At 39.4% G+C, this 25457-nt stretch overlaps 3 protein-coding genes across 3 annotated transcripts in view; all 3 read right to left on the bottom strand.

Moving 5' to 3' along the window:
* Window positions 1-1161: 1161 nt before the first annotated feature.
* Window positions 1162-12837, bottom strand: LOC101141790 (olfactory receptor 1361-like). The gene is given in 3 exon segments (XM_019033105.3): window positions 1162-1364; window positions 10657-12024; window positions 12026-12837. Coding segments are annotated over 2 exon segments (930 nt in total). The 3' UTR covers window positions 1162-1364; window positions 10657-11906.
* OR1Q1 (olfactory receptor family 1 subfamily Q member 1) lies at window positions 4864-5986 on the bottom strand. The gene has a single exon (XM_004048562.4). It carries the CDS (start codon window positions 5984-5986, stop codon window positions 5042-5044), a length of 945 nt encoding a protein of 314 aa, XP_004048610.1. The 3' UTR covers window positions 4864-5041.
* A 415-nt stretch (window positions 12838-13252) lies between the features above and the next one.
* Window positions 13253-25457, bottom strand: part of LOC101135678 (olfactory receptor 1J2) — a 142581-nt gene continuing 130376 nt past the window's right edge. The window contains exon 8 of the mRNA XM_063696766.1: window positions 13253-14128. Within this exon, the coding sequence (XP_063552836.1) occupies window positions 14067-14128 (62 nt within the window). The 3' untranslated portion in view covers window positions 13253-14066. The remainder of the gene's footprint in view (window positions 14129-25457) is intronic.

Here is a 25457-nt window from a genome sequence, read left to right as displayed (position 1 = left end):
TCACACTAATGATAAGGAAAAAGCAGAGTATAATGAAGTAACAGAAGAGGTGACAGAGCAGGTTTGTTTGCCAGCTAAAGCTAAAGCGGCAAAGGAGGAAGAGGTTCATCCCTACCCTTCTGCACACCCTCCTTATTTTGAAGAAAAAAGAGTGGCCTGACCCTCTAGATCTTTCTTTTCTGGAGGACACTGGGAGAAAAGTAGTTGCCCCAGTGACTGTTCGAGCAGCATCTTGAGTGACCGCTCTCAGTTCTATTCAGGCAGGAATTCAGCAAGCTAGAAGAGAGGGTGATTTAGAGGCTTGGCAGTTCCCTGTTAGAATACACCCCCCAAGATCAACTGGGAAATATTATAGCTACATTTGAGCCTTTTCCTTTTAAATTCAGGAAAGCACATTTAGTTGATCATATCAAGGCCTGTGATGGTATCGGAGGTAATGTGCATAAGGCTACTCTGCTAGCCCAGGCAACGGCAGGACTGAGAGTGGATAAAGGAAATACTCCGTTTCCTGGAGCTTGTTTTAACTGTGGGAAGCATGGTCATAGTGAAAAAGAATGTAGAAAAAATCAGCGAGTCAGGCTGCCAGATAGGTGAAAAAAGAAAACTACTGAGCCTGAGGAAAACACTGGGCTAATCAGTGTCACTCTAAATTTGATAAAGATGGGAACCCAATTTCAGGAAACGCCATGAGGGGCCCATCCCAGGCCCCATTTCAAACCAGGGCATTTCTGGCTCAGGCCATTCCCTCACCCCTGTATAATGTCTGTCCCCTGCCACAGCCAGTAGTGCCGCAGTAGATTTATGTTGTACAAAAGCTGTGAGCCTTATGCCTGGGGAACTCCCCCAAAAAGTTCCAGCAGGGGTCTGTGGACCCTTGCCAGCTAGGATGATAGGATTACTTCTAGGAAGGTCTAGTTTAAATTTAAAAGGGGTACAAGAACAAACGGGAGTCATTGATTCAGATTACAATGCGGAAATTCAAATTGTTTTATCTACTTCTCTTCCCTGGAAAGCAGAGCCAGGAGAGCGTATAGGACAGCTCCTGATTGTGCCATATGTGGAAATGGGGAAAAGTGAAATTAAACAGGAGGATTTGGAAGCACAAATAAAACAAAGCAGCTTATTGGGTGAATCAAATTACTGATAAACGTCCTACCTGTGTTTCACGATATTGATTCTTCCTACACGTGCGCGTGGAACGTTCTTCCATTTGTTTGTCTCCTCTTTTATTTCATAACTTTGTAATAATTCTGGAAATAGGAAAGTGTAGGTTCTACAAATTTGTTCATTTTTTTCCCAGATAGTTTTGGCTACTCATTGTTTCTGGCAATTTCATCTGAATTTCAGGATTCGCTTTTCCATTTCTACAAAATAATAAAGATTTTATAGGAATTGCATTGAATCTGTAGATCAATTTATGGATTATTGCATTTTTAAGAATGTTAAGTCTTCCAGTCCATTATATGGATGTCTTTCTATTTATTTAGGTCTTTTAAATTTCTTTCAGCAATGTTTTGTAGTTTTCAGTATACAAGTATTGCATATCCATGGCTAAATTTTTTCCTGTTTCATTCTTTTTGATACTATTATAAATTAAATTGTATTTCTTTTGAAGGTTATTCATTGCTAGTATATGGAAATACAGTTGATTATTGATGTTCATGTTCTATGCTGAAACTTTGCTGGTTTATTAGCGCTATTCATTTATTAATTGCAAGAGTTTGTTTTATTTTGTGTGGGTGCATTTTTGAAGATTTCCATTTGGTTCCTTTTTATAATTTCTATCTCTTTATATATCTTTTCTCTTTGGTGAGACATTCTTTTTTGGTTTCCTTTTGTTGTTGTTTTTTTGAAATAATACAGAAGTTTATTTACATTTAATGTTCAAAAAGTTTGCAGTTGGTCAGTCCAGAGCCACAGAGGCACTCCATGGCATCAGGGATCCAGGCATCTTTAATCTTTTTTCTGTGTTTATGTTTATTTTATTTTAAAAATTATTATTTTGATTGACACATAATAGTTGTACATATATATGGAGTATAGTGTGATATGTTGATACATGTATACAATATATAATGATCAAATCAGGATAAATAACATATTCATCATGACAAACATTCATCATTTCTTGGTGTTGGAGATATTCAAAATCCTCTCTTCCAGCTTTTGAATATATACAATAAAGAGCAGTGGTTCTCCCAGCATGGTGTTCAAGCTCTGAGAACAGACAGACTGCCTCCTCAAGAGGGTCCCTGACCTCCGTATAGCCCGACTGGGAGACAGGTCCCAGTATGGGCCGACAGACAACTCATACAGGCAGGTGCCCCTCTGGGACGAAGCTTCCAGAGGAAGGATCAGGCAGCAATATTTGCTGTCCTGCAATATTTGCTGTTCTGCAGCCTCCAGTGGTGAGACCCAGGAAAACAGGTTCTGGAGTGCACCTCCAGCAAACTCCAACAGACCTGAAGCTGAGGGGTGTGAGTGGTAGAAGGAAAACTAACAAACAGAAAATAATAGCATCAACATCAACAAAAAGGACATCCACACCAAAACCCCATCTGTAGGTCACCAACATCAAAGACCAAAGGTAGATAAAACCACAAAGTTGGGGAAAAAGCAGAGCAGAAAAGCTGAAAATTCCAAAAACCAGAGCACCTCTTCTCCTCCAAAGGATCACAGCTCCTCGCCAGCAAGAGAACAAAACTGGATGGAGAATGAGTTTGACAAGTTGACAGAAGTAGGCTTCAGAAGGTCAGTAATAACAAACTTCTCCGAGCCAAAGGCGCATGTTCTAACCCATCACAAGGATGCTAAAAACCTTGAAAAAAGGTTAGACGAACGGTTAACTAGAATAAACAGTGTACAGAAGACCTTAAATGACCTGATGGAGCTGAAAACCATGGCACGAGAACTTCGTGATGCATGCACAAGCTTCAATAGCTGATTCGATCAAGTGGAAGAAAGGACATAAGTGACTGAAGATCAAATTAATGAAATAAAGTGAGAAGACAAGATTAGAGAAAAAAGAGTAAAAAGAAATGAACAAAGCCTCCAAGAAATGTGGGACTATGTGAAAAGACCAAATCGACGTTGGATTGGTGTACCTAAAAGTGATGGGGAGAATGGAACCAAGTTGGAAAACACTCTTCAGGATATTATCCAGGAGAACTTCCCCAACCTAGCAAGGCAGGCCAACCTTCAAATTCAGGAAATACAGAGAATACCACAAAGATACTCCTTGAGAAGAGCAATCCCAAGACACATAATTGTCAGATTCAACAAAGTTGAAATGAAGGAAAAAACGTTAAGGGCAGCCAGAGAAAAAGGTCAAGTTTCCCACAAAGGGAAGCCCATCAGACTAACAGTGGATCTCTCTGCAGAAACCCTACAAGCCAGAAGAGAGTGGGGGCCAATATTCAACACTCTTAAAAGAATTTTCAACATAGAATTCCATATCTAGCCAAACTAAGCTTCATAAATGAAGGGGAAATAAAATCCTTTACAGACAAGCAAATGCTGAGAGATTTTATTACCACCAGGCCTGCCTTACAAGAGCTCCTCAAGGAAGCACTAAACATGGAAGGTAACAACCAGTACCAGCCACTGAAAAAACATGCCAAATTGTAAAGACCATCGATGCATGAAGAAACTGCATCAATTAATGGGCAGTATAACCAGCTAACATGTAGTTGTTTACTTCTGGGTTCTCTCTTCGTTCCATTACTCTATGTGTCTGTTTTGGTACCAGTACCATGCTGTTTTGGTTGCTGTAGCCTTGTAGTATAGTTTGAATTTGGACAGTGTGATGCTTCTGGCTTTGTCCCTGTTGTTTAGGATTGCTTTGGCTATTTGGGCTCTTTTTTGGTTCCATGTAGATTTTAGAATAGTTTTTTCTAATTATGTGACAAATGTCATTGGTAGTTTCATAGGAATAGCATTGAATCTATAAATTTCTTTGGGCAGTATGGTCTTTTAATAATATTGAAGAATCAACATTTTAGCAGACTCTTGATGCTTGAACCTGTTCTTCATGCCCAGTATCGATTGGTCAGAAGACAAATCAATTTTCACCCACTATTAGACCAGTTCCACATATCAACTACAGAAGAGATCAGGAACATGCTGAGGCAAAAGGAGTTTGATTTATCCCTGAGTAGTGCAGGTAAAGCAGGTTAAGAAAAATGCAAATTGGTAATCATGACAGTGCTTCATTCTGGAGCATATATAACTTCTGACTCCAAATAGTAGACATTATCATTATGTTCCTCTTCTTATATTGGAGTAGTTACCCCATTTCACCTGACTTCTATAAACTTATAGAAAATAAAAGCACCAATATTGCTCTCCTAGTTTTCCTGGCAGCTAGGGGATGTGTTGGTGACCAAATTCTTGACCAGTCAGATGCACCACCTTATTTTGAATCTAGACATAGTAGTGAAAAGAATAAGAAGGGGACAGTTCTTTCTGGAAGTGGTAATAACCAGTTTATAGACCTCCAAGAACTATGCCCAGTGACTACTGCTGGTAGTATAGGAGGAGGTACAAGCTGCAGTGAATAGAGTTTGGTGGCTACAGTAGTGTCCTCATTAGACTAGTTCTGGGATATGATTTTCACTGTGGTTCTGATGATATGACCTTTATTATTCTTGTCCATTTTTCTTGAGTCTAGTTCCCTAGCCTTGGAAATGCATGAGCTCCACATATCTTTTCAAGAAACTCATTTCCTCCATGCATAAGCCAGAATCAGTTTCTATTGCCTACATCTAAGAACTCTGAGAGTTACAACCCTAGTGTTTAATTGCAGAGAACCCTGTTAATTATAGTTAAAGAAACGCTAGTGTTTTACACTAAGTACATGGTGGTTCCTTTTTGTTTTATGTACTTTGGATTTAATAGATTTCTCTGGGCAATATCCAATGAGAAAACACATGATGTATAGCTAATTTAGATATTTCTGGAAAGTTCTAAAGAAAGCAGATCTGTGAGGCACAACATTATTTCTCCAGAATCATAGGTAAACCTCTGAACTGTGTTTGGGGTTTTATCTAAAGAAAAAAGTCTGCATTCTGCTCATCCATTTCATGAAGCCTCCCTTGACATCCCCATTCCTCAGGCTGTAGATGAAGGGGTTCAGCATGGGAGTCACCACTGTGTACATGACTGTTATAATGCGACCCTTGGTCACTGAATAGCTGGAAAGGGGCCGGAAGTAGACCCAACTGAGGGTGCCATAGAATATGGCCACCACAGTGAGGTGGGAGCCGCAGGTAGAAAAGGTTTTCCACCTGCCCTTGGCTGAGGGGATCCGGAGGACCACCAAGATGATGCAGGCATAGGAGGCAGTAATGAAGGCCAGAGCTCCACTGATTACAACAGCACCTTCTGTGTGAATCATAAGGGTGTTGAGGTAGGTGCTGGTGCAGGAGATCTTCATCAGAGCATAGAGATCACAGAAGAAGTGGGGGATTCTGTTATCTGCACAGAAGATTAGTTGGCCCATGAGAAAGGTATGCAGCAGGGCATGAAGGTGTGAGAGAGCATGGCACATGACCACCATCTTCACACACAGCATTCTAGTCAGGATCATAGTGTAGTGGAAAGGGTGGCAGATGGCAATGTACCTGTCATAGGCCATCACAGCCAGGATGAAGTTTTCCATGACGGCGAAGCAAATGAAGAAATAAGTTTGGGCTAAACAGCCTGTGTAGGAAATTACCTTTGTAGGGGAGAAAATAATCTGGAGCATCTTGGGGACCGTGGTGGAGGTGAAGCAGATGTCTGTCAAGGCCAAGTTACTGAGGAAGATGTACATGGGGATGTGGAGGCGTGGAGCAGAGAGAATCAGTGTGATGATGGCCAAGTTGCCAGAAATATTGATTGCGTACATGAGTGAAAAAACAAGGAAGAGTGGGATTCGCTCTTCTGGATGGGTGGAAATGCCCAAGAGAACAAAATGGGACACACTGGTCCAGTTGCTATTGTCCATCTGTTGCCATAAGAACAAAAGGAATTAGTTCTATAGACTTGGACATATAGTCACTGTTGTGCCCCAGTGTAAACTACACACTGTGCTGATAAAGGGATTAAGTGCTTATGACTTTTCCAAGATAATATGGATTTTTCGTTAACATCATCATTATTAAAAGTGCTGCTAAAAACCGCAATTACTTTTGCACCAACCTAATAGCCCCATAGCTAACATTTACAGAACATTTACCTTAAACCAGGGACTTTTCTGTGTTATCACATTTAAATCAATAACTCTATGAGGCTATTACTACTACTACTACTATTATTATTATTATTATTTCACTTTTACAAATTTGAAAACAGGCATGGAAAGTTTAAGTTCATAAAGAGCAAAATATCAATTTAAGTCACATTTATCTGGTGCCAAAGATTATACTATTAGCCACTATATGACATGACTCCCCAGATTAAAACCAAGCCATCTTATTCATGGTAGTAAGACCTATTGATGAACTATATAACCAAGGAATCTGCCTGCTGAAAGGGAGGTCAGAGGTCATTTGGTTCAGTAATTTTCACTTTAGGGGACACACACTCTTGCTGATCTCCAGAGACTTCTCAGTACATAGAATAATGGTTTTAGGAAAATAATTGTCTAGATCCTCAATTTCCACATTTCTCTTTTCTAAACTCTTCTTATCTTTAAGATGTCACCTAGTGCATAATCTTGTTTCCCATGTAACAAATGAAAACTAAATGGTAATATAATTGATGTTGATTTTGACTTTAGTAATAAGTAATACTCATTTCCAGATATATGAACTAAAAAAGTCCTACTAGATGCCTTTAATTAAAATCTTTTTAGGAATAACAATTATTTTCAAAGTTTGTGATATATTACCATATGAAATTACTATTTTTGTAGATCAAAATAGGTGAATGTTGGCAACTTAATATAATTGAAGCTAACAATTACATAGTTTTGGTCAGTTGTTTAAACTGACCAAATTGGTCCCAATTAGTAATAATTGTGATAATAACTCAATGTAGATGATTTTTCATAATTATTTTAACACAAAATTTTGTGGTCATAAGAAATAAAAAAACTTTTATTTTTTATTGTGAAAAGTAATATAGGTGATTATAAGAGACTTTCCAGCATAAACATTTATTACAACAGGATAAAATTTGTATAGGAGAAGAATGGAAATACATGTCTAAATGGAGAAGGAATAATGTAAAACGTACACCTTTTCAGGATGACTTTGTTCTTGCATTTTAAAAATGAATGATGTGATTATCAAATCACTCTGTGTTTAGATGTCATTGGGTACATTTTAAGAAATAATGTAAAGTTTTGTTTTAAAAGTACAGTACTCCATGTATTATATACTTATAGCTATTTAAACATCAAATGAATAATTTTATATGCCTCTTTTTAAAAGTGCATGGGTCTTAATTTAAAAAGCATATATGAGCAAAAACTATAAACTCATTGAAAACTATAAACTCATTGATTGAGAACTTGACCCAACTTCTCAATCAATGTTCAGTCTCTTTTTATAGGATCCTGGGGAAATAATCATCCTTTCTCCTTTTGAATGCTTTTAGTGGCAGGAAGCTCTAGTTGTCAGATTTTTTTTTTTTTTTTTTTTACAGGAGAAGCTAAAGTATAATTGCCTCTCATTTCTGTCTCGCAGAATGAGGTTGGTCCTCTGGGATCTCACACAACAAGCCTGTTATTCTTCACCATGACAGCCCTTGAGAAATCTAAACGTGCACCACTGTGCAGTGGTTAAAAGCCCAGCCTTCATTTTCTCATCTGTGAAATGGGGATTTTTATAGTTTATTACACTTAAAGTTGTTACAAGGATTAGATGAAAGTACCTGGTTTCTGGAAAGTATTCAGTAAATGCTGGTGATTTTTTTTTTCAGTCTTGTTAAACATAGTGTCTCCAGGTTTTTCTGCCATCCAGGTCTCTTTACTGTGACACTGCTTACTTTTCCTCTGTCCTTAAAATGTCATTTCCAGAAACTAAGCAATATTCTATGAGTCTGGTTTTTCATCACAGGCTAGTCATAATGATTTCATCTGGTCGTAAATAATAACCAAATAATCTTTTTGAGGTGGAGATCAGAGTTGGCAGTCCAAAAATAAAATGTGTTTATGGCTATACGAATTCTTAGACTGTGCAATTTGGTTGTTGGGAGGAAAAAGTGCCAGCAGTTAAGAACTGTTCCTATGTAAGGCACTTTTACACATATCTCAGATAATCCTTATAGCAATCTCAGTATGTGTCTAGCTGTGGGTCCTAGCCACAGTCACTTATTATCCTTATTTTACATATGAGAATACCAAGGCTTAGGGAGGTGAAGTGATTCACTCAGTATAACTTAGTAGTAAGTGGTAACGACTTCACACTTACGTCTGGATACCTCTAGTGCTCATACGTGCCTGATGGCCCATTTCACTTATTTAGCTTCTTCTTCACAGAATAGAATTTATCATTCCTGGTCTGTCTGCTTTCATGCCTCAAATTAAAGGATGCCACCATGGTACAGCTCAAGAGAACAAACAGTAGGTTTTTCAACTATAAAAGTGTGGCAATTCCTAATATGATATTGAATATCCTGAATTGATTTCAATGTGGCATGATGATGAATGTGAAATAAAAGTGCACATTTACTGAGCACTTACTATATACCAGGAATTATTCTAAGAGCTGTATATATGTTTTTCATGTGATCACAGCAATTCCATGACATAGGTATCAGCTCCACTTTATAAATGAGGAAATTGGGGCTTGAAAGGGTCCTGTGACATGCACAAGGTCACAGATTTAATAAGTGGTAGAAATCAAATTTGGATTTAGCTCTGCCTGACCTCAAAAGCCTATGCTCTCAACCATGCGGCTATGCTACTTCTTAAGTTTTCTCTCGCTATTCTAGTTTCTATTTTCCTCTTTGTTTCTTTCTTTTCTACTGTGCTATCCTGTGCATTGGACAATGATAAGTGCCTATCATTTTTTTGTGTAATCCTCATTATAAAACTAAGCATAGATATTATTATTCCCATACTGAGATCATGAAAACCGAGGACCAGGGAGACGAATTAACTTTCTCAAGGTCAAATAGAGTAGAGTTGGATCCAGCTTGATCATCAATCTGTCTAACTCGGAAGCAATGCTCTTCCTCTCTGACCTCACCGATTTAACACCCACGTTCCATTCCTTCCCTGTGCTGGTCTTCTCTTATCAATGTGGCATTGTAATTGGATTCTTCAAATGAAGATTCACATCTCTAGCCTGCAGGGCTGGGCATCAGGTGGCCCTGAGTTTATAGTTTGGGAAACATAAGATTAATCCTTCTTTCCAGATCTTGGGAAAGGCCTATGAGTGGACTGAGCTCTACTTGACAGTCAGTAGCCTGTGCCCAGATGCTATCTGGGCAATATCTATGTAGCTCTTATGACAGCTACCCAAGAGGCTAGAGAGAGTCCCAGAAGTGGATGGTGGGGAGCTGCCTAGAAACTTAGAGTCCTCCTTGTCTTCCTCATGGCTGGCAGAAATCATCTTGCCTGACCTATAGTGCAGCGTATGAGCCCCTTATGGCAGAGGGGAGGAGCGTGGTGTGGACAAGGAGGCAGGAGACTAAGAATAGGGAACTCCTAGAGGAGAACATTACTTTATAAAAGGATGTGGATTTTAAAATAAAACAGTAATGTGGTGTGCAGGAATGGAGCTTGACCCAGGAAATTTCCATTTTCTATCTGGGCTTTGGTCCCGGGTCTGCCATGAAGATGTTCTGAAACATTGGGAAAACCACTTCCTTTCTTGGGAACCTCAGTTTCTTCCTCTGGGGAATGGGAAGAATAATAACTGCTTTCAATGCAGAAGCTTGATATAAAATATCAGAAGAGACTACAGACATGAAGGCCCTTTAAATGTCCCATGAAACAGTGAGAAGTTGTTTATTTTAAATTTCTGTGGGAACCTGGGTTTCCTATCCTTTGCTATCCCAAAATAGCTTTCTATAACTGCCAGCAATCGGATCCGTAAACTGCCCTTTGTAAATAGAGGAGACACTGGGATAACACGACTTAATAAAGTCTCTGAGTTTCTCTGATTCTTAATTCCCAGAAATGGGAAGAAAATCTGGGTCAGTTGTTAAGAGAAGACACAGTGAAAAACCATTCCAGAGGATGATTTCTGGGCCACCTAACTCTGATTATTCTTAATACCTCCCTGACGGATTGAAAATCTCTGGAATCTATTAGCTATTTTCTCTGATTCAGGGAAAATTTTACTCTTCACTATGTATGAGTGAATAATTTTCAATTATTTCCATTGAAAATAATGGCAAAAACTGCAATTACTTTTGTACCAACCTATAAATTGTTCATACTCTTTTGTGGATAGGTTTTGATAAGGGGAAATGGGAGAGTCCATAAAGACATAGAATGTTTGAGGATGGTGTGAGGAGGAGGCATGACGAGGGGAGGAAAAACACAGGACGATTAGGAAGTCAAAGACAAACTTCACAATACTCAACAGTATTGTACAAAGGATCAGTTCTCAGAAAGATAGTCCTCCCTCCAGAAATTACTGAAAGCCTATACAGGAATTGTCTGAGGTGTCCAGAAACTTCTGTGCTCTGGTGTGCAGGCTCCTAAGAACAGATATTTACCTTTCAGCTGTACTGGCCCTGGCTCTCCCAATCCGCCTCAGGCAGCATCTGTCATCATGTCTTGTTTTGACAGCAGCGTGGAGCTGACCACTCAGCGAAGACAGAGGAAATTTCCAAGAATAGAAGAAAGAAAAGCATCAGGGAGGGGCTGTAGGGGTAGAGCCACCAGACTCCTGGTGGTGCTTCTGCTCTTCAGGGGCAGGAGGACCTGTCTGGGGAAGGTGCTGGGAGCTGATGTTTTATCACATGCTTCTGCGTGGATTCCATGGTTCTCACTAGCATGGAGTCCCAAATGTGTTATTGTCCAACCTCACTGACTTCTCTGGGGAGTGAGGCCCATGAGACAGTGCTCCTGGTGTCAGTATTAGTGACTGTGGCTTGGCAGCTCAGCTGATCCCAGGAGAGCAGCCAGGGCCTGGGAGATCAGTCTGGACATGGGGTTGACTACATGTGCTCCAAATTTGGCTTTGAGAAGGAAGCCCACAGAAATTTCGACATGGTCAAGGCAGGGAGGGACTGTCTCCCTGCCCTTAGTTCTTTCTTAGAGATGCAGCGTCTTACTTGCTTTTTTTAGTGGTACATACTTATATTTTTAAAAAATTAGCAGTAAGACATATGTTGAATAAAAACTGAGAGTGTTTCTCACCACTCCCTACCTGATTTCTCTCTAGGAGTAATTGCTATTATTGTGACATGTACCCATTTAGACAATTTCTATGCACATATGAACATGCATATATAAAATTTTGTTTTTATAAAAATAGGATCATTTGTTCTGGAGCTTTCTTTGTTTCTCTCATCAATATATCATGGACCTCCTACAGCACTCTCAGACCTACATCATTATTTTTAAGGCATTTCAGAGGATATTAGATATACCACAAGTTCTAAACATTTCCACATTTCCCCCTCATGCCACTTACTGGAATTCCTTTATAACTTGAGCTAAACAAAAATTTAGACTTTTGTTTTCATTTTATATGCATACAAGTCCCCCACATGCAGGCATTTGGCAAAAACAAACAACAATTCTGAGAGTGGATAATGAACTAGTCAGGGCATGAACATTTTGTGAAGATGATTAAAGATGACTGATATCACTGGTTCTCTCCTCATCCATTTCAAAATGTAAACATGGCAACAATGAAGTCTTGGGCTGAGAGACGCTATAGTGGTTGGGCTCTCAGGAGACTGATCCACTCCCAGCTCTGAGTCTTGGGGTCAGGATCCTAAGGTCTTGAGTAAGGGTGTTAGGATGTTTTTATTCCAAGCAGTTTTCCCAGTGCCCCCTTCATATCCCTGTTCCTCAGGCTGTAGATGAAGGGGTTCAACATGGGAGTCACCACCATGTACATGACCGAGAAGACTGTCCTTTCCATCTGAGTGGGATGATGGAGGACATAAATAGACACCGACAGCTGTGCTATAGAACAGAGAGACCACAGAGAGGTGGGAAGTGCAGCTGGAGAAGGCCCTTTGCTTACCCCTTGGGGAATCAATTCTCAGGATGGCCAATGCAATGTAAAAGTAGGACATAAGGATGCAGACAAAGGGTGCAACCAGCAGTGTTCCTGCCACAAGGATGAGCACCAGATCATTGACACAAGTACTGGAGCAGGCCAGCTTCGGGAGTGGGACCAGATCACAGAAGAAGTAAGGGATAATATTTGGACCACAGAAGGAAAGCCTGGTCACTAGGAGGGTATGCACTAGGGCATGTAAAATAGTGATCACCCATGACACAGCCACCAACAGGACACAGCGTTGGGAGTTCATGGTTAGGGCATAATGGAGAGGATGGCTGATGGCCACATAGCGGTCAAGGGCCATAACAGCCCGGAGAAAGTTGTCCAGATCTGCAAATAGGCCAAAGAAATAGAGTTGTGTCAGACACTCCCCATAAGAAATCAGCTTAATTCCTGAGCTAATATGATCTAGCATCTTGGGAATTATTGTAGAGATAAAGCCAATATCCGAAAAGGACAGGTTGGACAGGAAGAGGTACATGGGGGTGTGGAGGTGCAGGTCAGAGCCAATGGCCAGGATGATTAGCAGGTTCCCCAACACAGTGACCAAGTACATGACCAGGAAAAGCCCAAACAAAAGAGCCTGCTGCTCCTGGTGTTCAGAGAAGCCCATGAGAAGAAATTCATAGATGCAGGTCTGGTTTCTTCTGTCCATGTTTCAAATTCTGTGTGAAATAAATTTTGTTATAAGTAGCAAAAGAGTAAAATAATGCTGTGTTAAAAGTACTTCAAACTCCTGTTTGAAAAAATTCTGTAGTTAAATAATTCTGTTTTGAGAAAACTTGGATTTATTATTGTGCATGTTAAAAAATTTGGGTCAGACCATTTGTCAAGTTATCGATTGGTGTCAGTATTTGATAAGATATCTAAGGCTCCTTTGAACAATTTCAGCTGTCCATATGATACATATCAGCCACCAGTAAAAGTGTGCCTTGGATTGTACATGTCCTATCTGTTTACACGAGTACTTTTCTCTTAGTAATAATATAATTAAGTAAAAATGTAAAATACCAGAACAGTGTGTATACGCATAGTTCCAGTTAAGTAAAAATGAAACAGAAATATTTGTGTATGAATAAGAACACAATCTAGAAGAACACACTGAAAAGATGGATAATGTTTGCTTCTAGGGAGTGAGTGTGGGGGGAAGAATGGTGGGTGTCAACTTCTGTATGACACACACCATTTCTTTTACTAGCATGTGTTATTTTTGAAAGTAAAAGATTATTTTTAAGTGTGATGGATGTGATGGGTTGAACTAATTTAAATGGTGGTCCAGAAGCCAATATGGAGATTTTGAGAGACCCAGAATTCTGACAAGTTAACCAGGGTGTCATCTCTAAAAAGCAGCTCTGGCAAGTAAGTAGAACAAAAATCAAATCATTTGACTTTGTGCAAAGAAAAAAAATTGAAGTTATGGAGCAAGACTTTTTCATCATAGTCACTTTACTTAGAGTAATATTCTGGCTTTCCCTAAGAAAAGCTACAGGAAACGCATTGAATTCTGCTCCAGTATCCCCAAGCATGCCTGGGAATGACACATGCTTTCCCTAACACCTCTGATATACCTCACTCACAGGTACTCCTCACTCATAAGATAGGTGCTCCTCACTCATGGGATAGGTGCTCCTCACTCACAGGTGCTTCTTGCAGGTGCTCCTCACTCATAGGTGCTCCTCACTCACAGATGATCCTTACTCAGAGATGCTCCTCACTCATAGGATAGGTGCTCCTCACAGGTGCTCCTCACTCACAGATGCTCCTCACTCACAGGTGCTCCTCACTCATAGGATAGGTGCTCCTCACTCACAGGTGCTCCACATAGGATAGGTGGTCCTCACAGGTGCTCCTCACTCACAGGTGCTCCTCACAGATGCTCCTCACTCAGAGGTGCTCCTCACTCACAGGTGCTTCTCCACTCAGTTTGGCTTCTCTTCTTCTGGCCCCTTGGATTTAAAAACCTAAACTTTAGATGGTCTATTTCAACTCCTGAACCCTTCCTTGCCTTATTATATTTATTTATGAGATTTATATATTTTAAATCTAAATAGAAGGTGTCAAATCCTTCATTTGCCCCCAAAGCCACACCTTAATTTGTCTCTAGCGCCGCTCAAAGAATACCTTGATTTGGGACTTGAATTTCCTTTTTTCCCACAGAAGCCATAGTGAGGATATACCAGGATCTCTTAAATAGATAATACTGGACATTAAGTTTATCCAATCCACAGCCCTGGTTCTGACACTATGAAAAAAGTTGGAGTAATAATCATAGCTAATATTGGCTAAGCACTAGCCATTGCCAGGTTCTGAATTCACTTAAGTGATAGCCCTGTGCACCAGCACTGTGAATATCTTTATTTAGAAATGTAGAAACTGAAGTTCAGGGTGGCGATGCAACTGCTGAAGTCTACAGCAGCAGGTATTGAAGTGAAGTTTGTCTGAGTCAAAAGCTTAAGTTCTAAACCACTGTGCTACACTGTCTTTCAATATTCACCAAGTCATTTTCTAACTCTAGTTCAGTCTCATGCATATTTTCTATAAGGAGCGAATGCACCATCAGGGAATTTAAATATCCATTCAATTTGACAGTTGCAGTTCTCAAAGCAAATGAAGATGTGGATATTTTTGGCTTATGCCTCAATCTTTTGTGAACATGATTGACGTGAGTTAGTCTACTTTGGTCCAATCCAATGTCTGCACAAGATCCAATTTTTACACTTGATTTGTACTCTGAGATGGAGCTATCCTGAAAGCAACAGACTCTTTCCTTCCTGGTATCTGTAGCTCCTCTCCCCCTAATTGCAACCAAGTCCAGATTCAGAAGCTAAGCAGATAGCAGATGTACAGTGATAATTTTTGTCATATTCATTTATTTATATCATCTTTACAGTAAGAGTTAGAAACAAGTAACATTTATTTCAGTTTACACTTTTCTTTCCCAAGGGATACACACCTTCAGGTTGCAAGTTTTTATTAAATAATGAATAAAGGAATTTCATTATTTAATAAAAACATGCAGCCCAATTACATTGACTCCAAATAAAATTTTATTAACATGAATTAATGTTCTCAGCATTATCCAGAAATTCTAAGCAAGTAAACTAATAAAACTTAAAACAATTGACTTTGGGGAAAAGGTATGTCATTTGGTTTCAATTTTATTATGATGATAGATACTGTCACACCCTGGTCAGTGGGTTTAAGCTGAAGGTGTGTCTCACAATCATCTGGGGAGCATTTCATTTTTTTTTTTTTTTTGAGATGGAGTCTCGCTCTGTTGCCCAGGCTGGAGTGCAGTGGTGCAATCTCAGCTCACTGCAAACTTTGCCTCCCGAGTTCAAGCAATTCTCTCCCTCAGCCTCCTGAGTAGCTCGGATTACAGGCACTTGCCACCACGCCCAGCTAATTTTTGTATTTTTATTAGAGACGGGGTTTCACCATCTTGGCCAGGCTGGTCTTGAACTCCTGGCCTCGTGATCCGCCCGCCTCGGCCTCCCAAAGTGCTGGGATTACAGGCGTGAGCCACCATGCCCGGCCCATCTGGGGAGCATTTCTTATCCGCTACTCAAAATCTGAACTCTACTGTATCTATACACTTAAAAACAGTGCATTAGACTCACTTATTTGTTTCTGAAGAGAATATTTAGGTTGAACAGTGTAATGGTAAAAAAAACTTTAGTTTGCACTAAGAAAATCTTAATTAGCCTTCTGCATCAAGCCCAATAATATGGGTTTGAATAATTCATTTATTGTCTCTGAAATCTATTATAGTTTCCCTGCCTGTGAAGAAGGATAAATGAATCCTTGGTTTCTCTTCTCCTGGCCACTTGGATTTAAAAATCTAAGCTTTAGATGGTCTATTTCAGCTCCTAAACCCTTCTTTGTTCTAAAATGGCTGTATTATACTTGTTAGATTTATATATTCTTAAATATAAATAAGGCATCAAATCTTTCATTTGCCCCCAAAGCTACACCTTAATTTGTCTCTAGCATTGCTCAGAGAAAAGAATACCCTACTTGGGACTTGCATCTATGTTACAGGCTGCTGTAACATAGCCTCTTACTGCCATCAGGAAATTGTTCATGCTATTTTATATCATGACATAATTAGCCCTTCATGATTCTGTCTTCCTCTATCATCCGAGGAGAATTCTCCCTCATACCAGGGCACCCCACCTTCTTACCCATGAAGCCACTCACAGTCCCCGAACAACCCATCTTCCTGGCCCCCTGATTTGCCATTCCTATTCCCCTTCTTGGGTGCTTCCTCCTCTCCACCAGGCAAGAGGTCAGGTGTCAACTTCTGAGAGTATTTTACATGTTTTCCTGTTGAAGTTCATTGTTTTATGCTCTTGGCCCCCGCAGTCTTTCTATGGGTCTCTGGTAGAATATTTGACATATTACTTTATAATTGTCTGCTTATTACCATTAGACTATTTGTCCCTTAGTGCCAGAGACTCATTTTTATTCATCTTGTTTCTTCTTAATATATACTTGGTAATCATCTATTCAATAAGATAGGAAACAGATCGGTGGTAAAATGATTTTTAAGCTATGACAAAAGTGTATGGTATAATCATTTAGCTACCAGCATTGCTTTTTACTTACATAGTTAATAAAACGGACTACGCTTAATGAAGATCTTAGATTGCCCAGCATTAGTTTTAGTACATAGAAGGTGTTCAAAATTGTTTGTGAAAAGGAAAAAAAAAAGTATTGTTGGATGTTGAATTAGTCTAATCAATCGCATATTTATACAAATACTGAATGCTTGATTTGTTGATCTTTTGCATTTAAACTGAACATTGGTTTGTTTTAATTTAAAAAAGAATGCTGGGAAAATTAATGCTTGGGATTCAGATTTAATATGAACATATCTCCTAGTAGGTCTGAGTCTGCTCCTTTGTGATCCTTCCCAATGCTGATAAATGTTCCCCCAAATCGCTTGTTTTCCTGCATTTGAAAACTTAGCAAACCTGACCTGACATGTTTTGTTCACATGCCAAACCTCTCTCAGGGGTATATGGAAATTTCAGGAAATTATGGTTTCAGGGACTAGGGATATAGATCACAATCTGGTAAAATAGTGCTCTGGATCAAAGCTATCTAGCCACTCTAGACTTTAGGGACTAAAACATGTTAAGTCACCTAATACAACTCCCTTATTTGGTGAATGAGTAAACAGAATCTTAAAGGGCTGCTTAATTCATCCAAGATCAGCACTATGACTGATAGCAACAACAGGGTTCCTGAAACTATTTCCATGGACCATTCTGACTGATTCTCTTGACTGACCAAAAAATGAGAGGTGTGACCAATAACTTACTGTCAGTTCTGGGTTGGGCCAAGAAGAGTTCCTCATTTATTCATGCTAAGGTAGAGGTTTCAGTGTTCTGCTTTAGGTTCTCACTTGTCAAGAGTAGAAAAGCTATATTTGAGGATCACATGAAAAGACATCATCTTCCCCTCTGTTTAACGCAGAAGGGCCTCCTGGGACACGGAACCCTCTTCTGCTCCAAGGAAGGGGAAATGAGAGCAGCACCATGGATCCTGAATCAGCCAGACTGATTAGAACCATTAGAACCCTAGGAAGAGAGGAGTTACCTACATGTAGTTTCTGGCACAATCCCCAGAGCTCCCTGCTGAAAGTGGTAGAGACATCTGGGAATTCCAGTCTCCAAAGCATTCATTGTGAGAAAAACCTGTTTTATTGCCAGTCCCAGTCCTCAAACTCTAAATGAACTTCTCTGTGACTTTGTGAAGTTCACTTATCCTCTTTGGACCTCAGTTTCATCAGGTAAATAACTCAGAAAACAAAATATTCTCTCAACAGAAATCTTATAGCTATTTTTGCCATCCTAGAGTGTATGAGTGAGTGAACACATGGAACGTTCACGAAGACAGATAATACACTCGGCCACTGAAGGATATGTTTTTATTTTTGTTCATGAAATATATAACAAGAATGATTATATGTTGGGTCATATAAAAGCCTAAAAATCTTCAAAGAATTGTAATAACACCAACATGACATCCTACCTAATTGTGGTTTTAATTTTTATTTCCCCAATAACTAATGATATTGGACTCTTTTCAGGTGCTTATTATTTATATATCTTCTTTTTATGAATTTGTATACCCATTTTATTGGATTGTCTTTTAATAATTTATAAGAATTTTTAATTCACATGTATTGTATATCAATCCATCAGCTATATGTATTGTGAATATTTTCTCCCAGTCTGTGGCTTAATTCTTATTTTTCTAACATTGTCTTTTGATGGACATAAAATTTTAATTTAGATAAAGTCCAATTACTCATTATTTCTTGTTTGGGGATTTCAAGAAACTGTGTCTTGTATGAAATATATTTAACTCAAGATTGTGAAGACATTAGCTAACAATCTTTTTCTAGGAGCTTCAAAACTTTAGCTTTCATGTTTAGGTTTTACTTTAGAAAAAAATGTATTTCAATTAACCAGGTAACTGTGTGTATTAGTCTGTTCTCACATTGTTATAAAGAACTACCCGAAACTGGGTAATTTATGAGGCAAAGAGGTTTAATTGGCTCGCTGTTCTGTAGGCTGTACAGGAAGCATGGCTGGAGAGGCCTCAGGAAACTTACAATCATGGTGGAAGGTGAAGGGGAAGTACATCTTCACATGGCCAGCAGGATAGATAACAAAGGGGGAAGTGCTACACACTTTTGAACAACCAAATCTTGTGAGAAGTCGCTCACTACCATGAGAATAGCAAGGGGGAAACCCACCCCTGTGATCCAATCACCTCCCACCGGTCCCTCCCCCAACACTGGGGATCACAATTCAACATGAGATTTGGGTGGAGACACAGAGCCAAACCATATCTCTGTGGGTTTATGTCTAAACTTTATTTAATCTTTAATTAATCTATTTTCTATCTTCATATAAACACAGTACTATCTTGCATGCTACAAATTTATAGTAAATTTAAAATTGCTTATTATCTTTTTAATGTTTTTATTATCTTTGGTGATATCCTCTTTGTCATTCCCAAAATTTTGATTTTTGTTTTCTTCTTTTTCTTTGATCAGTCTTGGTAGGAGTTTGTTAATTTTAGTAATCTTTTCAAAAGATCAAATTTTGGTTTGGTCGATTTTTCTGTATTGTGTAACTGCTTGCATTTCATTGCTTTTCACATTTGTTTTTATTGTTTACTTTTTTCTATTTTCTTTCAGAATAAGTTTCTTTTTCCCCCTACCTACTTAATGTTGAAGTAGATACCATTGATTTTTCACCCCTTTTTCTATTGCATGCATTTAGAGCTAGAAATTTTTTTTCACTGTACTAGTCGCATCTCACAAATTTTGATATGTTGTATTTTTGTTACCATTTTTAATATTTTCTAATTTTCATTGATATTTTTTATTTGACTCTCAGGCTGTTTAGAAATGCATGGCATCATTTCCAAATAATTGGTGATTTTCTGATTATTACTAGTATTTTTCTTGCTTAGTTCCATTGTTTTCAAATATCATACTTGGTGTTATTTCAATTCTTTGAGGACTTTTAGGCTTTTGTATGACCCAGCATATAGTCATTCTTGTTATATATTTCATGAGCAAAAATAAAAGCATATCCTCCAGTGGTCAAGGGTGTAGTCTGTCTTAATGAATGTTCCAGGTGTGCTTGAAAGAAATGTGTGCTTTGCTGTTCTTGCTTTTAGTGTTCAATAAATGTTGTTGAACCTAAATAACAGTGAGAGAGAGGCTCTTTAAAATGAATGATATTTATTTGGGAATGGGCATTGCAATGAGAATACATGTGCCATAGTAAATGATGTGCATATTCAGGAAGGTAAAAGTTTTTAAAGGAAAGCTGAGAAAAATGAGGTTTACTCGATTGTTTGAGATAATTATCCTTGGCTACAGGAATCAATAACAAGGGTGGTGCCAGTCTGAGGTGAGACAGGTAGTTGCTGGGCAGATGTTCTCACAGAAGTGTTTTGTGCGTGTGTGTGAGGTTTCAGCGGCCTTTGTGCAGGGTTGTAGTTTCTGCAGTCTTTTGTGATAGTTCTTGTTATGAGGCATTCCTGTGTGAGAACCCTCCCTTTCTGGCCTTCCCTGGCTTCATTTTCCAGGGTTGTTAATACAAGTGATACCATTTTGATTCTGATGACTTTACCATTACCCTCTTTTGATGGAGATCGTTCTCCAAAAGCATCGCTGATCAGTCATCCTGTTGTTAGGTTTTGATTGCCACTTGTTACTGGGATAGACCTGTCCCAAGTTGTTGGTCTGGTTACACATTGGAGAGAGTGACTGGTGACAAGAAGTCCATATCAAAATTCTTTTAGCCACATTTGAGCAGCAAGTGAGGTCTGGAGTGAGTGGTTTTTAGGCTGAGTCCATTTGTAATCCACTGTTAAATTCAATTTCGCTTGTTCCATAGGCATTGGCTATCACCAATATTGAATATTGTCAAAATGTTCATATTACCCAAAGCAATCTACAGATTCAGTGCAATCTCTATCAAAATACCAATGACTTTCTTCACAGAAATAGAAAAAACAATCCTAGCTTTTGTATGGATTCACAAAAGACCCTGAATAACAAAAGCAATCTGAATAAAGCTGGAAACATCACACTATCTGACTTCAAAATATACTACAAAGCTATAGTAACAAAAACAGCATGTTACTGGCATAAAAACAGACACATATAATAAAAAATTATAAGAATAAGAATTGAGAACCCAGAAATAAATCCACATGTTTACAGCCAAATCTTTTTTGACAAAGATGCCAAGAATATTCATTGGGAAAATGTATTCAATAAATGGTGCTGGGAAAACTAGATATCTATATGCACAAGAATAAAGTTGGACCTCCATCTCTCACCATAAACAAAAATCAACTCTAAATGGGTTAAAGATGTAAATATAAGATGTGAAACTATGAATCTACTAGGAAAAAAATTGGGAAAACACTTCAGGACATTGGTCTGGGCAGGGCAGAGATTTTTTGGGTAAGACCTCAAAAGCACAGGCAATACGAACAAAAAAATAGACAAATGAGATTATATCAAGCGAAATAGTTTCTGTACAACAAAGGAAACAATCAGTAGAATAAAGAAGTTGGCTCAACATCTGAAATTATGTAATGCAATTACTGTAATGCACAATACCAACAGAATAAAAAAAGATCATCTCAATACATGCAGAAAAAGTATCGACAAAATCCATCATTCTTTCAGGATAAAAACACTCAACACACTAAGAACAGAAGGGAGCTTTCTCAACTTGATAAAAGGCATCCAAAAATAACTCACAGCTAACCTCATACTTAGTGGTGAAAGACTGAAAGCTTTCCCCCAGGATTAGGAACAAGACTAGGAGATTCATTCTTGCCACTTCTGTTCAACATTGTTTGTAAAGAGATCTGCTGGGGGCACACTCATCCGGGTCATTGGGACAGTCTTCTGGTCTCAGGTCCCTAGCCAGCATTCCCACACAGCCAAGTACCCCCACTTGGGTCTTCCACAGGTCCATCTGGGCTGGAAAGCCATGTCAACCTTGAAGCCCCTCAGGAGACTCATGGCAAGCCTGGGCTTAGAGGATCCTCTAGTGCTGGGATGGCTGAAGTGATTACAGGTTCAGGGAACACAATAGTCATTTTCCTTAGAATCTTTGAAGGTCCTCTGAAGAAAGACAGAAGGAAACAAAGCCAGTCTTTGAAGACTAAAATACATACCCAGCCCTCACTGCACAGACATTGTTGCCCATCAACAAGCATCAAGAATATTCAGGGAAATATGGCCTCATAAATTTAACAGATTGAAACAATTTTTAAAAATTGAACAGAAATACTGGAGGTGAAAGTACAATGAAGGAAATAAAAAATGCAGTAGAGACTCCTATTCAACATAGTGTTGGAAGTTCTGGCCAGGGCAATCAGGCAGGAGAAAGAAATAAAGGGTAATCAATTAGGAAAAGAGGAAGTCAAATTGTCCCTGTTTGCAGATGACATGATTGTATATTTAGAAAACCCCATTATTGCAGCCCGAAATCTCCTTAAGCTGATAAGCAACTTCAGCAAAGTCTCAGGATATAAAATCAATGTGCAAAAATCACAAGCATCTTATACACCAATAACAGACTAACAGGAGCCAAATCATGAGTGAACTCCCATTCACAATTGCTTCAAAGAGAATAAAATACCTAGGAGTCCAACTTACAAGGGATGTGAAGGACCTCTTCAAGCAGAACTATAAACCACTGCTCAACAAAATAAAAGAGGACACAAACAAATGGAAGAGCATTCCATGCTCATGGATAGGAAGAATCAATATCGTGAAAATGACCATAGTACCCAAGGTAATTTATAGATTCAATGCCATCCCCATCAAGCTACCAATGACTTTCTTCACAGAATTGGAAAAAACTACTTTAAAGTTCATATGGAACCAAAAAAGAGCCTGCATTGCCAAGACAATCCTAAGCCAAAAGAACAAAGCTGGAGGCATCACGCTACCTGACTTCAAACTATACTACAAGGCTACAGTAACCAAAACAGCATGGTACTGCTACCAAAACAGAGATATAGACCAATGGAACAGAAACAGAGCCCTCATAAATAATACCACACATCTACAACCATCTGATCTTTGACAAACCTGACAAAAACAAGCAATGGGGAAAGGATTCCCTATTTAACAAATGGTACTGGGAAAACTGGCTAGCCATATGTAGAAAGCTAAAACTGGATCCCTTCCTTACACCTTATACAAAAATTAATTCAAGATGGATTAAAGACTTACATGTTAGATCTGAAACCATAAAAACCCTAGAAGAAAACCTATGCGATACCATTCAGGACATAGGCATGGGCAAGGACTTCATGTCTAAAACACCAAAAGCGATGGCAACAAAAGACAAAATTGACAAATGGGATCTAATTAAACTAAAGAGCTTCTGCATAGCAAAAGAAACTACCATCAGAGTGAACAGGCAACCTACAGAATGGGAGAAAATTTTCACAACCTACTCATCTGACAAAGGGCTAATAACAAGAATCTACAAAGAACTCAAACAAATTTACAAGAAAAAAACAAACAACCCCATCAAAAAGTGGGCAAAGGATATGAACAGACACTTCTCAAAAGAAGACATTTATGCAGCCAAAAAACACATGAAAAAAATGCTCATCATCACTGGCCATCAGAGAAATGCAAATCAAAACCACAATGAGGTACCATCTCACACCAGTTAGAATGGCAATCATTAAAAAGTCAGGAAACAACAGGTGCTGGAGAGGATGTGGAGAAATAGGAACACTTTTACACTGTTGGTGGGACTGTAAACTAGTTCAACCATTGTGGAAGACAGTGTGGCAATTCCTCAAGGATCTAGAACTAGAAATACCATTTGACCTGCCATCCCATTACTGGGTATATAGCCAAAGGATTATAAATCATGCTGCTATAAAGACACATGTACACGTATGTTCACTGTGGCACTATTAACAATAGCAAAGACTTGGAACCAACCCAAGTGTCCATCAGTGATAGACTGGATTAAGAAAATGTGGCACATATACACCATGGAATACTATGCAGCAATAAAAAAGGATGAGTTCATGTCCTTTGTAGGGACATGGATGAAGCTGGAAACCATCATTCTCAGCAAACTATCACAAGGACCAAAAACAAACACCGCATGTTTTCACTCATAGGTGGGAATTGAACAATGAGAACACTTGGTCACAAGAAGGGGAACATCACACACCGGGGCCTGTTGTGGTGTGGGGGTAGGGGGGGAGGGATAGCATTAGGAGATATACCTAATGTAAATGACAAGTTAATGGGTGCAGCACATGAACATGGCACATGTATAAATATGTAACAAACCTGCATGTTGTGCACATGTACCCTAGAGCTTAAAGTATAATAATTACAAAAAATGCAGTAGACAGCATCAACAGAAGAATTGATCAAACAGCAGAAAGAATCAGTGAGCTGGAAAGACAAACTTTTAAAATACACAGTCAGAAGACAAAAAAGAAAGAGAATGAAAAAAATGAAGAAAGATTATGGGATCTATGAGGCAACATCAAAATAGCAAATACTTGGGTTATTGAAGTTAAAGAGGAAACTGAGAAGGCAAAGGGGAAGAAAGCTTATTTTAAAAAATAATAACAGAAAATTTTCCAAATCTGAGAAACACATAAATATCCAGGTTCAGGAAGGCCAAATGTCACCAACATATTAAAACACAAATGAGGATAATCCAAGACATATTAGAGTCAAACTCTCAAAGGGTAAAGACAAAGAGAGAATGCTGAAAACAGTGAGAGAAAAGAAGCAAATCACATATAAGGAAGATCTAATACATCTGGCAGCAGACTTCTCAGCAGAAACTTTGCAGGCCAGGAAGGACTGGGATGACATGTTAAGATTGCTGAAGAAGGAGAAGCCAAGATGGCAGAATAGGAACAGCTCCAGTCTACAGCTCCCAGCGTGAGCGAGGCAGAAGATGGGTGATTTCTGCATTTCCATCTGAGGTACTGGGATCATCTCACTAGGGAGTGCCAGACAGTGGGCACAGGTCAGTGGGTGCGCGCACCATGATGCACGAGCTGAAGCAGGGTGAGGCATTGCCTCACTTGGGAAGCGCAAGGGGTCAGGGAGTTCCCTTTCCTAGTCAAAGAAAGTGGTGACAGACAGCACCTGGAAAATCGGGTAACTCCCACCCGAATACTGCGCTTTTCCGATGGCCTTAAAAAGTGGCGCACCAGGAGATTATATCCCGCACCTGGCTGAGAGGGTCCTACACCCATGGAGTCTCGCTGATTGCTAGCACAGCAGTCTGAGATCAAACTGCAAGGCAGCAGCGAGGCTGGGGGAGGGGCGCCCGCCATTGCCCACCCTTGCTTAGGTAAACAAAGCAGCCGGGAAGCTCGAACTGGGTGGAGCCCACCACAGCTCAAGGAGGCCTGCCTGCCTCTGTAGGCTCCACCTCTGGGGGCAGGGCACAGACAAACAAAAACACAGCAGTAACCTCTGCAGACTTAAATGTCCCTGTCTGACAGCTTTGAAGAGAGCAGTGGTTCTCCCAGCACACAGATGGAGATCTGAGAACAGGCAGACTGCCTCCTCAAGTGGGTCCCTGATCCCTGACCCCCGAGCAGCCTAACTGGGAGGCACCCCCCAGCAGGGGCAGACTGACGCCTCACACGGCCGGGTACTCCAACAGACCTGCAGCTGAGGGTCCTGTCTGTTAGAAGGAAAACTAACAAACA

This window comes from Gorilla gorilla, chromosome 13 (assembly GCF_029281585.2).
Source record: "Gorilla gorilla gorilla isolate KB3781 chromosome 13, NHGRI_mGorGor1-v2.1_pri, whole genome shotgun sequence".
Taxonomy (NCBI): domain Eukaryota; kingdom Metazoa; phylum Chordata; class Mammalia; order Primates; family Hominidae; genus Gorilla; species Gorilla gorilla.
This window is presented reverse-complemented; position numbering and strand designations above follow the sequence as displayed.